The sequence below is a fragment of the Xylocopa sonorina genome, chromosome 12 (genome assembly GCF_050948175.1).
Source record: "Xylocopa sonorina isolate GNS202 chromosome 12, iyXylSono1_principal, whole genome shotgun sequence".
Classification (NCBI taxonomy): domain Eukaryota; kingdom Metazoa; phylum Arthropoda; class Insecta; order Hymenoptera; family Apidae; genus Xylocopa; species Xylocopa sonorina.
In genome coordinates this window covers 2,637,795-2,651,920 of record NC_135204.1, presented here as the reverse complement: position 1 = coordinate 2,651,920, position 14,126 = coordinate 2,637,795, and the positions used below count along the sequence as shown (strand labels likewise).

The following is a 14,126-nucleotide window of genomic DNA, read 5'->3' as shown; positions in this document are numbered from 1 at the left end:
ATTTTCATTTTCCAAAATGTTTAAAATATATAAAACTTTGAAGGAACATATAGGACGCAGAGGAATAATAAAAACTAAAAGAATGCTGTACTATATAAAATATGAGGCTTTAGTATAGCTTTTATTACCAATATTTAGGTATAAAATATAGGCTCCAGAAACATGCTCTAATATTCGCCTCGAAAACACGTTTTTGTATTACTATACCAATAAAATATATATAAAAACAACCATGAAAGAGCAAAAAGTAAAAATGATACAAGTAATGTTGAAAAATTATATTTTATATTGGGTTGCTGACAAAGTATTTTCAGTTCACACATTGATAGCGTTGCGATTGCTCAGAAGACTTTAATCAACATTAGGATTTTTCCGTTCTCATATTTAATATTAGTCACATTTAGATTTGGTTGCAAGCAAGTTGTACGTAATTTTGTTTTGTTTCTAGATGTTAGTTTATTCTTTGTATATAAAATACGTGTTTTATTTCACACCACAAGAGCACAAATGCTTTCTTGCCAACCCAATAGTTTTGCATTGTATGATATCGTTGGAAACAGTTCCCAAGATGTAATCCTGGTTTATAAGTACATGCATTTACATTAAAAACAAGAGTCTCTAGAGTGTAATACTCATGTAAATATATATACATATATGTGTATAAAATGTAGGATGGCGACTATATGTCGTCATACAAGCGCAATAGTAAAACGTATCGTGTCGTCTATACGTCGGCGTATGGATGCAAAGGGTTAAAATCTGCCGTGATGACACAGAGGCCTTGTTCATCCTTCATCGAGCCGCGATGGCATTGTTTTCCGAAATCGTCGATTCCCGTCACGAGTCAAGCATTTCTGGCTTTTGTTCGTGGGTGACAATGCGCGAGGCGACGCTGCGAGTGCGTCGAGTGGCAGGCATTAATCAAGTGGCTTGTTTCCTGCGATTACAAGCGGTGATTTATGCCCGGCGTGGTGTAATAACGGGTTCGTTGGTGGGATATTGGGTCGCTGTCAGTAACTAGGTGCAAGCAAATGTTTATACGGTCCACCTGTTGAGTTTCAGGAACTAGCTGAGAACTATACGAGCCCCTACTGTTCGGCCGCGTGTATTCACGTTTCCCACACGCGATGCAAATTTTCTAGATCGCGACGGTGAAAAGGTAGCTCTGTTCTATGTTAATGCCACGTAAAATGTAACGGGGATGCGCAAAAAATTGTAACAACCTAGGTGCTTCCATGTTTGCCTCGCTCGTCGGACCTCTCTCCTTTAGATTGCCATCTACGTCGGGGCTCGTGCAACTTTCTCGAAGAAATGCGGCTATTCGTAGTTAAGAAAGTGTGGAAAATGCATTGGGAAGAGTTCGCTGGAAATACCGCGGCGTTGACTCTCTGCGAGGAGGATCGAATACAAAGCGGAGCAGGATGTACGAACGCACGATCGAAGCGCGGTCGTTTACGTCGTCGAAGATTGGCGCCTCGCTTACCGTTCCGACGCGCGTTAGTACAAGCGTGAAACAGTTGGCAGCTCGATTCGTGAACGCAGCCAACAGTCGTTGCGATTACCGGCTCGGCGTGCAGAAAGCGTTCAAAGTTTAAACGCACCGCGGGGGAGTGACTCAGAGGCGAACTATCTCATAGAGCGGCTAGACGTGCATGTTTGCTGCTCGACAATTACGATTTGCGAGGGCTCGAGCGCGTTCACACGGGAGGGGTTGCTTGCGAAATAACAAACGTTACCTCCTCTATCGATTCCAGCCACGGAACCGCTACGTGGAAGAGATCCAAGAATAGTATTGAAACCATTGACATCGCCGTTCACTTGCTCGCCTTTCTTACGCTGCGTTCGGTAGATCCATTCTTAGTTGATTACTTGATCGAAAGTGTAGCAGGGAATTTCCTTTTTCTCGACTAAAACTCCAGTTTCCAATTGGAAGCCTGAATGAAGCGTAAAACGAACAAGCATCGATCCTCTCATCTTTTCTAATATAGCTCCCACCGTTTATATTAAATGGATAAATGGGGCTCAATAAATGCATTCGGAATTAGAAAAGGTCATTGCTCGCAGTTAATACAGCGTTCTTATTTATCTGCACTCGAATTCACTCCATAAAATGACACGTGTGACATTTCTTATAATCATTAATCATTTTTAGTACGTTTTCTATGATTTTTTCTAAAATATGTAAATAATTCATTCTGTATGGCAGTTTTCTTCTTTCTTGCCTTTTTGTTGTATATTTAGTGTACAAATGTGGATAAACTTGTGACTTTTTCCATTCTCACGTTGTTACGTGGTCATAGAAAGATTTTCGCTTCTTTATAAAAACATTTGAGTTTGAACATATCAATATATTTCTGTTTTCGATATATCGTACGCAGTATTTCGCATTTAGTCAAAAAGAAACGCTTACAGAGTACATTATTTTGTGCCATAATAAGAGAAAGTTTTTAATCGTGCAGAAATTTTGATCTGCGGAAATTTATTAACAACTTAGAAACTGTGGAAGAATTTTCATGAAGTAGTAAATTACTGGGAAAAATAAATAATTTGGAGAAAAGTTGTTTTGATACCAACTGTGATGAAAGTGATCTAGTAGACAGTGATAATGAATATCCATCATCGTAGAACGAAAATACAAGCGAGTACCGACAGTGAAGATGAAAGATTCTTTGCAGAGAGAAAGATAAAGAGGCCATGTTTTCTCTAATTCCGAAAATGAAAGTGATCGGAATGTAACATCTTAGATCTTGCCAGTATAAATGCCTGGATATTATGAAAAGAAACAACGGGAGAGAGACTTCTTGTTTCAATTAGTCGACGAACTTGCAAGTGACTGCAGAGGTTTAACGATCCTCATTAAAAGCAGTAGAAATAACTTCATGTAGATGATCACAAAACGAGACAAGCGTTTCGATGAAACGTAAACGGTGTCAACAAGTTCATCGCGTTCGTTCCACGGATTATATGTATTCCTGTTTCGCCATGACACTGCTGTTGGAGAAGCAGTTAGGGAACCAGTTGACGCAGTCGAGGCGGGAGACATTGTTACGGTGACACATGCAGTTTGCATGCTGTAATTGCCCGCGCACCTGCGAGGCCCACGAAAACCGCTCGGAATGGTTGCTCGATTTAACGGCGCTTTTTGCCTTTTCCGGCCGCCGCGGTTCTCCTTGACTTTTCGTTGCGTTGTAGGGTCATCAGCGTCGAACCGGTATGAATGAACGTCAGGAGCCGAGAGGGTCCTTTTCGAGGGTGCTCACGTGTCTGTCACGTGAGATAGGCACACCCATTGTCTCGGGGAGAATGCACGATCGCCTGCATGTGTGCGAACCAGTGCATAGTGACACGCAACGGACACAGACACTTTGAAACGCGAGCGTATTCGTCAGGTAGACGCGTACGTGTGGTTGAGGCGTAGGTTACGAGAACAGTGGCTGAATATTAAAGAGGGGAAGAAGTAAAAGGCGATAGGATGTGGCGCGAGGCAGAGACCGAACGGAAGTGCCGCGACACCGGCGCTAATCGTGAAAGAGAGCCATTTTGCTTGGGGTATGTTTCTTTGCGGTAAGTGGTCCCCTTTTAGCCGACTATCGAGCGAGTCGTGCGACGTCGAGCTTCGATAATTCGTACCTTTTTAAGCTGGAATCCTCTTTCTCTTTCGTTCTCCGCGGGACACGCGAGGACTGCACATTCACATGTTAAAGATTCACCAGGTAATGGCGTCGATGGCGTTCGCACTGTCTCGTATATCGCGAAACATTTGGCGATCTTTATGCGTCGTCTACCACTTCCCGGACAGTTCTCCATATTTTTCTTCTCTTTCATACTATACAGGAGCATATGTTTCCCTGCTGTTTCGTTCTTGTTCGTTACTGGAACTTCGAGACGAAATTATTGGAGTTAGTCGAGACACTATGGTGGTCCGCAATGTTCGTTTCTGGTGTAGTTACAGGGTAAGTTGTTTAAAACTTATCTTTACTCTAGGGGCGAAGAGGGTGCACTCATGTTTGCGTGATAAAGGTCAGCTGTCCACGCCATCAAATAGAGTGTATCCACTATGAACTCACATTAATACTGACACTCGCACAACAGATACAACACAAACAATTAAAAAATTGGAAAATTAAAAATGCAAGCATGGATACTGCAAGGAAGAGCTATGCAAAGAGAAAGTAATAAGTGAGCGCGAAAAGAGGAAAAGTAATGAATAAGTACGCAAAGAGAAGAACGAGAGAAACGAAAAGTAATCATAAAGAAACAATTAAGAGGACTGTTTTCCGTTGGACAATATAAAAGCAATATGTCTTTTTAAGCGCTATCTACATCTACTAAAATCAATCAGAAACAAAGAAACCACACCAAACCAACTTGACAATTTTCCTGTTACTTTTATGTATATGAAATCGTTTATCGACTCCGAAAATTGGTCGCGAATCGGTAGCTCCTTTTCCTTTCGTTTCGCAAAACGTGTCACTAACAGTAGGAAATGTTCGCATTTCAACGTCATTTACGCCTCAGGATATGCAGCGCTTGCGTCGAATGGGAAGAAAAAACGCAATGCTGTAACGTGAATCGGGGCAACCATTGCGAAAGTCAATAACAGGTGCACTTTTATTCTTTCTAATTGTTCCGTCGATTAGCTCTTGGTAACGAGAGTATAATAAATCAAACGGCTTCGATGCACGTGGAACGTATAAACGTAGGATCGTAATATGGTCGCATAATGTGCAGCAGTGAAATGGGAAGTCGAGCTGGCCAGCATCGAAGTGAAAACAGACGAATGTAAACAGGCTGAGGGCACGTGTGGAGCGGGGGCATCGAGCCTTCCGCTTGTTTAGCTCTGTTTGTTTTGGCTGTGCCGTGAGACACGCTGATTCGTTTTAACTCTTTCCTCCATTACGACCAACGCGCGTTATATTGCTTTTTAAACGAACGCTCTTTTTTCCATCTCTGCCTCCCTCCGCTGTTGGCGCCATCGATTTACGATGCCGCGACGGAGAACAAAGATCGTCTCCAGAGGAATTCACCTTTTCATGGTGCGGTGCAATTTGTAAAAACGATATCCACGCTGAAGAAGTTATTTTTAGAACGAAGCAAAAAAGCAAAGGGAAAAGGTCAACGCAAATCATACGATTCTTGAATTAATGAGTCAATTATACAGTGTGGTAATTAAATGATAAAGAGCTTTAGTTTTTTATCATTTGTCTGGGGGAACGTTGTTGTTGTGATACGAATGGTTTCGTTTCTCTCTAGATGCTTCTCGCGTGACAAATAACTGTTAGTTGCGCCTTTAGGGTACGTTATCTACACCCCTTTAATGGTATCAGGGGTTCTTTTCCGAACAAATTGATATTTTACATGGTTCGTGAAAGTATAAACTAGTACAAATATTGGGACAAATTAGAGCAATTAATGTGTATACACGTTATTGTTTGATTTTAATTGTGCACCAGGTGAGGGAATCTTAAAAAAAAATTCCACAGCTAACTGGTTAAAGGCATACTATTTCAAATTTCATTCTTAATTTAAATTCTGTCTAATCATAGATTCATATTAACATGTTGACGTAAATGCCGTCTATACGCGCCCAATTCTTGGGATTGTAAAAGCAAACGACAGCTTTGTTCGCAAACGTTCGAATTTGTAGAAAAATTCTAAATTGTTAGAAGAAATTAATAATTGTATTCCGTAAGTTTAAAATAATCATTGAACTCTTCAAGAATCAACTAATCAAAAAAAGATAACGAATTAAATGACCAGTATTTAACTCTGCTTTCTGTTAGTAATTAAATAATAAAGATTAAAATACTGATCAATAAAATAGAAGCGTTTAAACTTTAAAAACGTTTATTTTTGCCGTCCATCGTCGAATTGCAGAATGAGCGTCAACATGTTAAGCGATACAAAATGGGGATATCGACTTAAATATGTTAGTTCAATGAACTAGAAGTTTCAGGCACCTAGACTTCACGAACACACCCTTTATTTCCGTTTTATGTCGCGTCGGGGTGGCTAAGCCACACCTAAAGTCCCGCTGAACCGCTATCCAGGTATACATATATCGTTCCGCAGTTCCGGCGTTCCGGGCGTTCCGTTTCGTCGTTCCACGGTTCGAGCGCGAGAGTAGGCAGTTGCGTGTGTCGTGTCAGTTATATCTCGGCAGCGAGTGCCGTCAGGCGCATGGGTGTTTCGACGCGCGCTGTTCGTTCAAAATCCTTGTGGATCCCGACGTATTAACGCCAATAAAAGTTCGAACAGAGGCATCGCTCGAAATTGTTTAACAGTGACGCGTGTGCTTTTCTCGTCGAACGATTAATCGTGCGCGGCGTTACTTCGCCAGTGTTTACCCTTCGAGGACGACAGAAAGTTTTCGCTGGCTTCGTCGATTAAATCATGACAGTCGCTTCCGTGGATTCCGGTCTGACGACATTTCTCGCGGCGTCGTTTGCGGTTGAATCATTTCTGCGAGTGGACTGGCATGGATCTTTGTCCCATACACGACACATGCCACGATTGAGTTTACCATCTTACACGTGATCGTATCGTACACTCTCGTTGTCGAAAACAGAAGACTGTTGTTGTTTCGTGCTCGTCGTTCGTTCACGCGACGCAGTGATTTCGATCGGACGAACGGACGCTGCGTTCGATGTTTATCGATTATCACGCACGCGTCGGTAGTATCGGTGGCGTGCATGGCCGGATGCAATTACAAGCGATGCGGTATAATGAATTACGCAGGAGATCGATTCACGCAGCTTAGAGAATCACCGGATTCGTTCGTTTTAGTTCTTCCTGTTAATGTATCGTCCTCGATAAGACGTTTCTTGTGTTGTCTGTTGCAATCGCGTATGCTTCGCACGTCGATACGTATCGCGAAATAAACGGAGTGCTGTGACACGGCGTTATCAAAGCGTATTTCATCAAGACGCGTTACGAACAAGAATTCGTAGAATCATAGACAACGCGTGTGCATAAAAAGTTACGTTTTGTTCAGTTTGAAGTGAACGACAATTTATCAGACATCCCATTATCGGTATGAAGTTCGCTACATCAATTTCCACGCGAAGTGTGTCATTTCCCTTAACTTATAACGCGTACGAGACACGTGCAGCTATTTTCTTTTACTCGACGATTCTTTCCTTTGCTCTGCAGATAACATAATCACGTCATTAACATCGTTAACAGCACAATAGGAAGTATAAGTCATTGATTAGACGAGCGTGGAGTTGTTCGGAAAAAATTGGTGCCATACAAGGAATACTCGATATCGACTTTTTACTGCGCGTTCGCGTTCGCGTCGCCACCCCTCGATCGAGATTCGAGATTCGAGATGCGGAGCAATTTCCATGATCGAACGATCGCGGCACGGACAGACGAACGTGGATACAAACGCTGACGGTTAACCTACGAAATTGTTGCACGAGAGCGGTACAAAGTGGGATAAGTGTAGGAAGAAGAACAAAGATAACCTTATTGGTGCGTCGAAAGCTGGATAATCGTCATGGCGTACGTGCTCTGGCGGGTTTTTATGAAGAAGTACTCGAAGGTGCGGCTGGGGCTCAGGAATCTGCCGGTAAGTGTTTGCTTCGTAATTTGGCGCCGTATACGCATGTATATAGTTTAGTTTACGCGCGGGCGTGCGGTTGTTCGCGATGCAAATGCTCGTCGGGAACGGAGCGAAACCGCCGCTCGTGGATGCGTTACCATCGACGGGGTGGAGATAAACGTTGCATCGTAATTCTCAAGGTCAGGATTTTACGGGCGAACTTAGCCGTGTCTCGCGTCAAACGGTCGCTGTAATTGCGGTAGCCATTGAATGCGTTATGCAACGAGTCGACCGGAAAACCGTACTTGGTATGAAAATCACCGCGTACGGGCAGCATCGATTTTTTTTTTTGGAATAGAATGGAATAGAATCTTTGCAAAATGCTCGTTGCATCCGTCTTTCAGTAACGGTTTAAAAAGACGGCACAGTTCAAAGTTCTTTGTGATATCAAAATTAGAGAGCGATGGTTACAAATAGTTCGAAGTGGTTAAATGTACGATCGCTGCGCGCGCATCGTATTCCGCTACATTTCAAAGTCCGCTCGAACCTTTTATACCCGACGATGCAGTGCAATTATGATTACACGGTGCAACTGCGACTAATGCGAACGCAGTAATTGGATAATTGCCGGCGGAACCGACGTAGAGGTTATTTTTTGTGCCGTTTCGTGCTGGTCGCGGTGTCGATCTCTATCGATGTATCGTGATCGATCGAATGCGTGCACGGTTCATTGGCTTTCCATCGGGTTACGATTCGTTTGGACCGTTCTCACCGTGTCCCGAATCGTACCACGAGCATCGTTTCCTTCAATTATTCTGCTCTCCGTTTCCTCGCGCCTACCTTGTTATTAATGCCCGTCGATTAATCGGCGAGCGATACGCTCGGCTCTAATTTGTCGATAGATCCTGTTATTAAATTTTCCCGCTGAACGGTGCGCTTAGCCGGTACGCGGTGAACACGACGCCGACAGGCCTTGCGAGGCGTGTTTAATCAATCAAGAAAAAGAGGTTCACCGATGCTCGGTCTGTGTACCTATCGAGGCACACCCTGCTAATAAATTTCGTATAGCACCGCGGAAGGGAAACGCGGGTTGGACGAGGGCGGGAGGGTGAGCGTAGTGCAATTTACGATGTGTCGGATTGAATTACTTTGATGCGTCCGCCCGGGGATTCACCGAGCGGTTATGCAAACGATTGTTATATCTTGATGTGCCAGGGGTTATGCGAGTCGAACGTGTTAGGTCTTTGTAGAATAAGTGGCGTAGGATAAGTTGTCTTGGTTACACGGCCAGTTGTAAGTCTTAGAGTAGATTTCTCGACAGATTTCTTATCGTTTTAATGAATTTTTTATGCAATTTCATTAAAATTGAAGTGTAACGGTCATAAATAATAGTAAGATGACACCAGTGACGTTGTAGGCATTCTTATACCTGATTGTGCGGGCTTGCTACTCGATTCTTGCCGTAGGGGCAATAAAACAGACTTTATGGACCGAATAGGGGCGCATTTCGACCCCAAAAGCGGTTAGCAGCAATTAGCAGGGGCTAACAAATATCTGAAATACGCTATACAAGTAAAACGAACTCTTTTTCTACAACTTTGTATCATTTGGAAGCACAACCATTTCACTTTCTATCTTTTAAATATTTTAAGCGTATTGTGGACACTTGAGTAACTATGCAAAATTATGCTCTGATCAAGCTACTAAGAAATACATCTACTATTTTATAGTTTATCTATAGTTATGAAAAAGGCTCTCTTTAAGATCCAAATAGGGATACATTTTGACCTCAAAAGCGGTTAGCATCAATTAGCAAGGGTTACCAAGTATTGAGACAACCCTGAAGTACGCTATACAAATAGAACTCTCTCTTTCTCTCTCTCTCTCTCTCTCTCTCTATCTTCAGAATAACCACTTCAGAATTATGCATTTAAGAAAATGATAGAACAGCCAGCTGTGTTGACATTACTTTGAACTCCAATAATATTCTAAGCTAGCAGAGTTTATGCATTGTTTCCGCGCGTATAGCTTGTAGACTGTTTCTTAGCCCTGGGGATTATTTTTAGCAAATAAGTGCCAGACAAACGTTCCTCTACTTTTATCAGTAGGTGGAAATAACCCATGGTACACTAGTACAGTTAGGGTCCCCAGAGGTCGGTTGTACAGGCGAGTTTAATTACTTTTGGAAAACTCCAATCACCAATGCTCGAACTAGGATTATCCAGGGAATTCCTAATCCAGCTCTGTGTTGCAGCAGAATTAAAATAGAAAATTTAAGAATAGACATAGAAATCGATCAATTCTTAAACTGAAACAGTCTATTAAGCAACAATTCTTCTGGCTTATATAAAAATAATATCGAGAATTCTACGTAAAGTCACAATTCAAAGTTCAAAGTCTTCGAATGAACTTTGCAACCGTCTGAATTCAATTAAAATGAAATGCATAGTTAGCCTTCAAACCAGCGAGTATCCCAACAATCGTTCTTTCCTTACATTAATCATCACCTCGAACATCCGACGCGAGAATCGAATAATCCGAGTCCGGTCAGGAGCTTCGATCGTTACAAGAATCCATCGCGTTTCAAAGGCGTCGCCGATCGGAGCCACGGTCCGCTTCCTAGAAGTCGACGCGCGAGCCTCGCATTGTAATTATCGAGGAAGGATGAGGAAAAAAAAAGCGAAAGAAAGGGGGAAAAGGTGGCTGGCGCTTTAGCAAAGTCTGGAGTTGGTGGTCCTAAGGGGGCGCAGCGTCTTAATAAATTAAGTGCACCGCTAGGGGGGGTGGGAGGTTCGCGAGGATGGGGTAACCGTTGAGGAGGAAGAGAGAGAGGGGAAGGAATGGTGGGATCGGAAGAAAGGAACGGTAGACGGTTGGAAAGTGATGGTCAGGGGATGTCGCGGGGGCGGACGGGGTGCAATTCAGTTTGCGGTCGCCGAGTCAGGTTACGTTAGGTTAGTCCAGCGGTTGGTCCCGGTGACCGTGAACCGCGGCTGACCTGCGACACAAACACACGGAGTCCGTTCCTTCTCTCTTTCTCTTCTCTTCCCTCCTACCTTCCATAAATCTACCTGCACTACATCGCGTCTCGTTCCACGAGCCGGCTGGACCGCTCGCCTCGCATTGTGCGCTCTCCGTGGATCTGCGAGTGATAAATACGGCTGACCAACCCCTCCCGCCGCCCTCTATCGCGTTATCTGTCCTCGTCCGGCCCTTGAACATCTCGCGAAACCGGCGTGAACCGTTTTCCCGGTTTTATCGCGCTTACGAGCGACCACGGACCGGGACACTGTCGCGTGGGCGTGCTGATCTATTTCGATTTTCGCTCCACGTCGCACTTCTTTTCCTTCCTTCGAGCAATTGTTGCTGCTATCGTCATTGTTAGCTAAATCCTATATTATCGTCTGTTTCTTCTATTCTAATTAAATTCTAAACTAGACTAAATTCTACGAATTTAATCGAAAAAGTTAAGGACGGCAAAAGATACTCGGACGCTAACTCGGATTCTAATTAATTTAAAGAGGATGGCAGTTGATGTAATGAGGGTTGAGAGTTTTCTTACTCGGGATACGAATGTCTGGTATTAAATTGTCGAAGGAACGCGAAACAGGAGCTGAGAGGCTTGTACTTAGTCGCTGGTCGTGCACGATCGTGCAAACGACGTTGGAAATTGTTGCAATTCAGTCGCAGTTTTATCTCGAACTTGTTAACGCAGCATTTTCTCCAGTTACCCGTGGTATCGCAATGTTTTGCGGATCTTGTTCCCGCAACCGCGACCCGCGTATCAGAAACAAGAACGAAAGAAGTCCCGGTGGCGTCTGCAATCAAACGTTGCTCCTCCTCGGCGGCGTTAATTTAATTTGCTTCTTCGTATCGGCACCAGCGACACCGTGGAACCATTTCCGTTTTATCGGCAATAATTTGTTCCATTATCGAGCGCGTATAAGTTGAATCGAAAGTGGAAACGTCGAGAAGAATGTTTGCTTAGAACGAATGTAGGCGGACAGATTGATCGATGGCTCTTTAATCGCTATTGTTAACGTTCACGGTCGTTGCAAATCGGATCAGCCATGTGAGATGCGTGTTGCAGTTGAACGAACGAGCTTCTCCCCGTTTTCTTGCGTTTGCATACCCGTTCCCAGCTGTTTGCTCTCTTAATTCGCCGCAAAACCCCGTATCGCGAGCATCCTATCTCGGACGTTCGTTGATCGTCTTTGAAATTAGCCAGAAATCGGGCGGACCTGCGTTTCAATCGCGCGATACCACCTATAATATTTCCTTCTCGGAAGGTTTCCATATTATGCGAACCGAGATCGACGATATCATTGTTCATTTCTGATGTACGGCTGGGTTACATGCTCGCTGCTCGTGGACCGTCAGAAAAACGTTCGACCCTGGTCTCAGCGTACGGGACACGTGTTTAATATGTATTAACGTTTCTTGCGAAACGTTTTGCCGCGACCGAAGAAGCTAATTTCCTCCCGGGAACGACTTCTCGGCGGAACGATGACGTGGTGATTCGAAGCAACGCGGCGGGAACGGCCGATAATAGGCGCACCGTTTACATTGACACAGATTTATTGCTGGGTACATATTTGCCGTTGTCTAACGCGACGCTCTAAAACTCTGTACATCTACAAATTCCTTAAAGATCTACTCGTGTATACTGACTTTAGGAGCGCGTGCATTGCTTTCGTCAATATTGCTGATCTTGCACGGAGTGTTTAGTATACAGTCGCTTTTCGACTTACGACGATTCTGCAACTTCGGATGTAAAACGATATGGTTGTAAGTCGAATTTCATACAAAAATAAATAATATAATTATAATAGGTGTATGCACGTCAAAATTAATAGCTTTTATTTCCGACTTTTAATTGTTTAACTACATGCAGCAATGACACTTTGAACTTACCTTTTTTCAAATCAAATTCATCCTTTTGCAAATCAAATACTTTTACTTAAATGTATTATTTTAGAAAGTGCCACATATAAACTAGGTAGCAAGAAATTAAAGACTTCATTAAAAGAAGTATAGATATCTATTTAAAAATAATTATCATTAAAGTTCGTACATATTACGTAATTTTTAATTACATAATTAATTTGCTTAGTATATATTTATCAAAATTGTATGTGAAAGTGCAAACACATTCATCTTCTGAAGGATTAAAGTAACCCAAACTCTTTAAGTCATCAGCAACTGTTACAGCGGAACCATTATGTATATATGTATAAGCTAGGTTATATAAATTATATTTACACACAATTTTCCTACATACATTAAGTAGAGTTACTTTATTTGCAAAAGGATGAATTTTATTTACGAAAAGGTGAATTTAAAGTACCCATACTATATAAGTAAATAATTACATACAAAAATGATGATATACATATGTATATATAAATATTATTCTGGAGTATTTTTTCATCGTAAGTGCGAATGGTTGTAACTCGAGGAGTTACTGCACATAAACTTTGCTAGATTGTTGTTACGTACGGATACATATTACTGCCTAAGGATACTACTAAGGTGCACTTAAAAAAACTTCATGAATGCCTCATTGAAGAGATATGATTGATGTTTATGATTGAGATTCGATCCGCAGTCGCCTTTTTTCCTTGCAACCTCGCTGTGATCATCTGCATACTCATATATATCTGTCTTCGTTCTCCGTAACTAGAAAAATGAAGAAAAATACACGATTACAGTAGGAAACAAGTTTGAAATTTATTGAATCAATATTTCATTTTTTGAATAAATTTAATGGTATACGTAAATGTTATATAAGATCATATTGACAGAGTTTGTGACGTTACTTTGAAAGTACGCTAGAAATCGTGGCATCGAACAGTCATTTAATTCATTCGAAAAATTGAATATTAAATACAAAACTATATAATACTGCGCAAGCATTATTTCTTTAATTTTGTCTTATATTTTTATTACTAATAAGTCCATTATCATTTTCTTTACGTTTCACGAATAGATTTCTTACGAGTCTTTTCCGTACAACATTCTTATGTAATTTTTAACAGCGAAACAGATTATGTGCCAGAGTTTGTATATAAATTTCCGAGCTACTGTTAACCAAGCAGAGAATTGGGAAAGATATTCCGCCACGTGTCTTCACCACGTTACACTATACGTTCGAGCCATAATTCAGTCGAAATTTTAATCTGGGAACGCCGTGGTATTAAATAGAGCGAAGAACGCGGCTTCTGTGCTCGTTTCGTTTCTTTTTTTCCCGTGGCCCACATACGCGATTATGATTAACCGAGAAAAATGGCCGGCATTCCTCGAGAGCGCGGCACCCGGACGCTCTTGCATCGCGTTAGCAGGGATGAGCCGCGGCACAATGCGACCGCCTGCAATTTCACTTACTTTCGCCGCTAATTAATCGAGCGCGCTTCTAAACAGCAGCTTGCCCCGTCCGTCCGATCCCAGAGAAAGGTGCTATGCAAATTCCTACGGGAAAAAACGAAACACGTGCCCTTCTCCTTCCAGCTTCGGTTCTTTCATCGCGAGTCGCGTCTCCACGCTCCGTTGCCCCCATTAAATATCGTCATTGTGCCTTCGG

General features: G+C 42.5%; 1 protein-coding gene across 2 annotated transcripts in view; it reads left to right on the top strand.

Annotated features, from left to right (window-relative positions):
• The first annotated feature begins 7,247 nt into the window (after positions 1-7,247).
• LOC143429935 (uncharacterized) overlaps positions 7,248-14,126 on the top strand; it is a 411,918-nt gene continuing 405,039 nt past the window's right edge. For both annotated transcript variants that reach the window (XM_076905794.1, XM_076905793.1), the window contains exon 1: positions 7,248-7,573. In XM_076905794.1, coding sequence (XP_076761909.1) covers positions 7,502-7,573 — 72 coding nt within the window. In that variant the 5' untranslated portion in view covers positions 7,248-7,501. The remainder of the gene's footprint in view (positions 7,574-14,126) is intronic.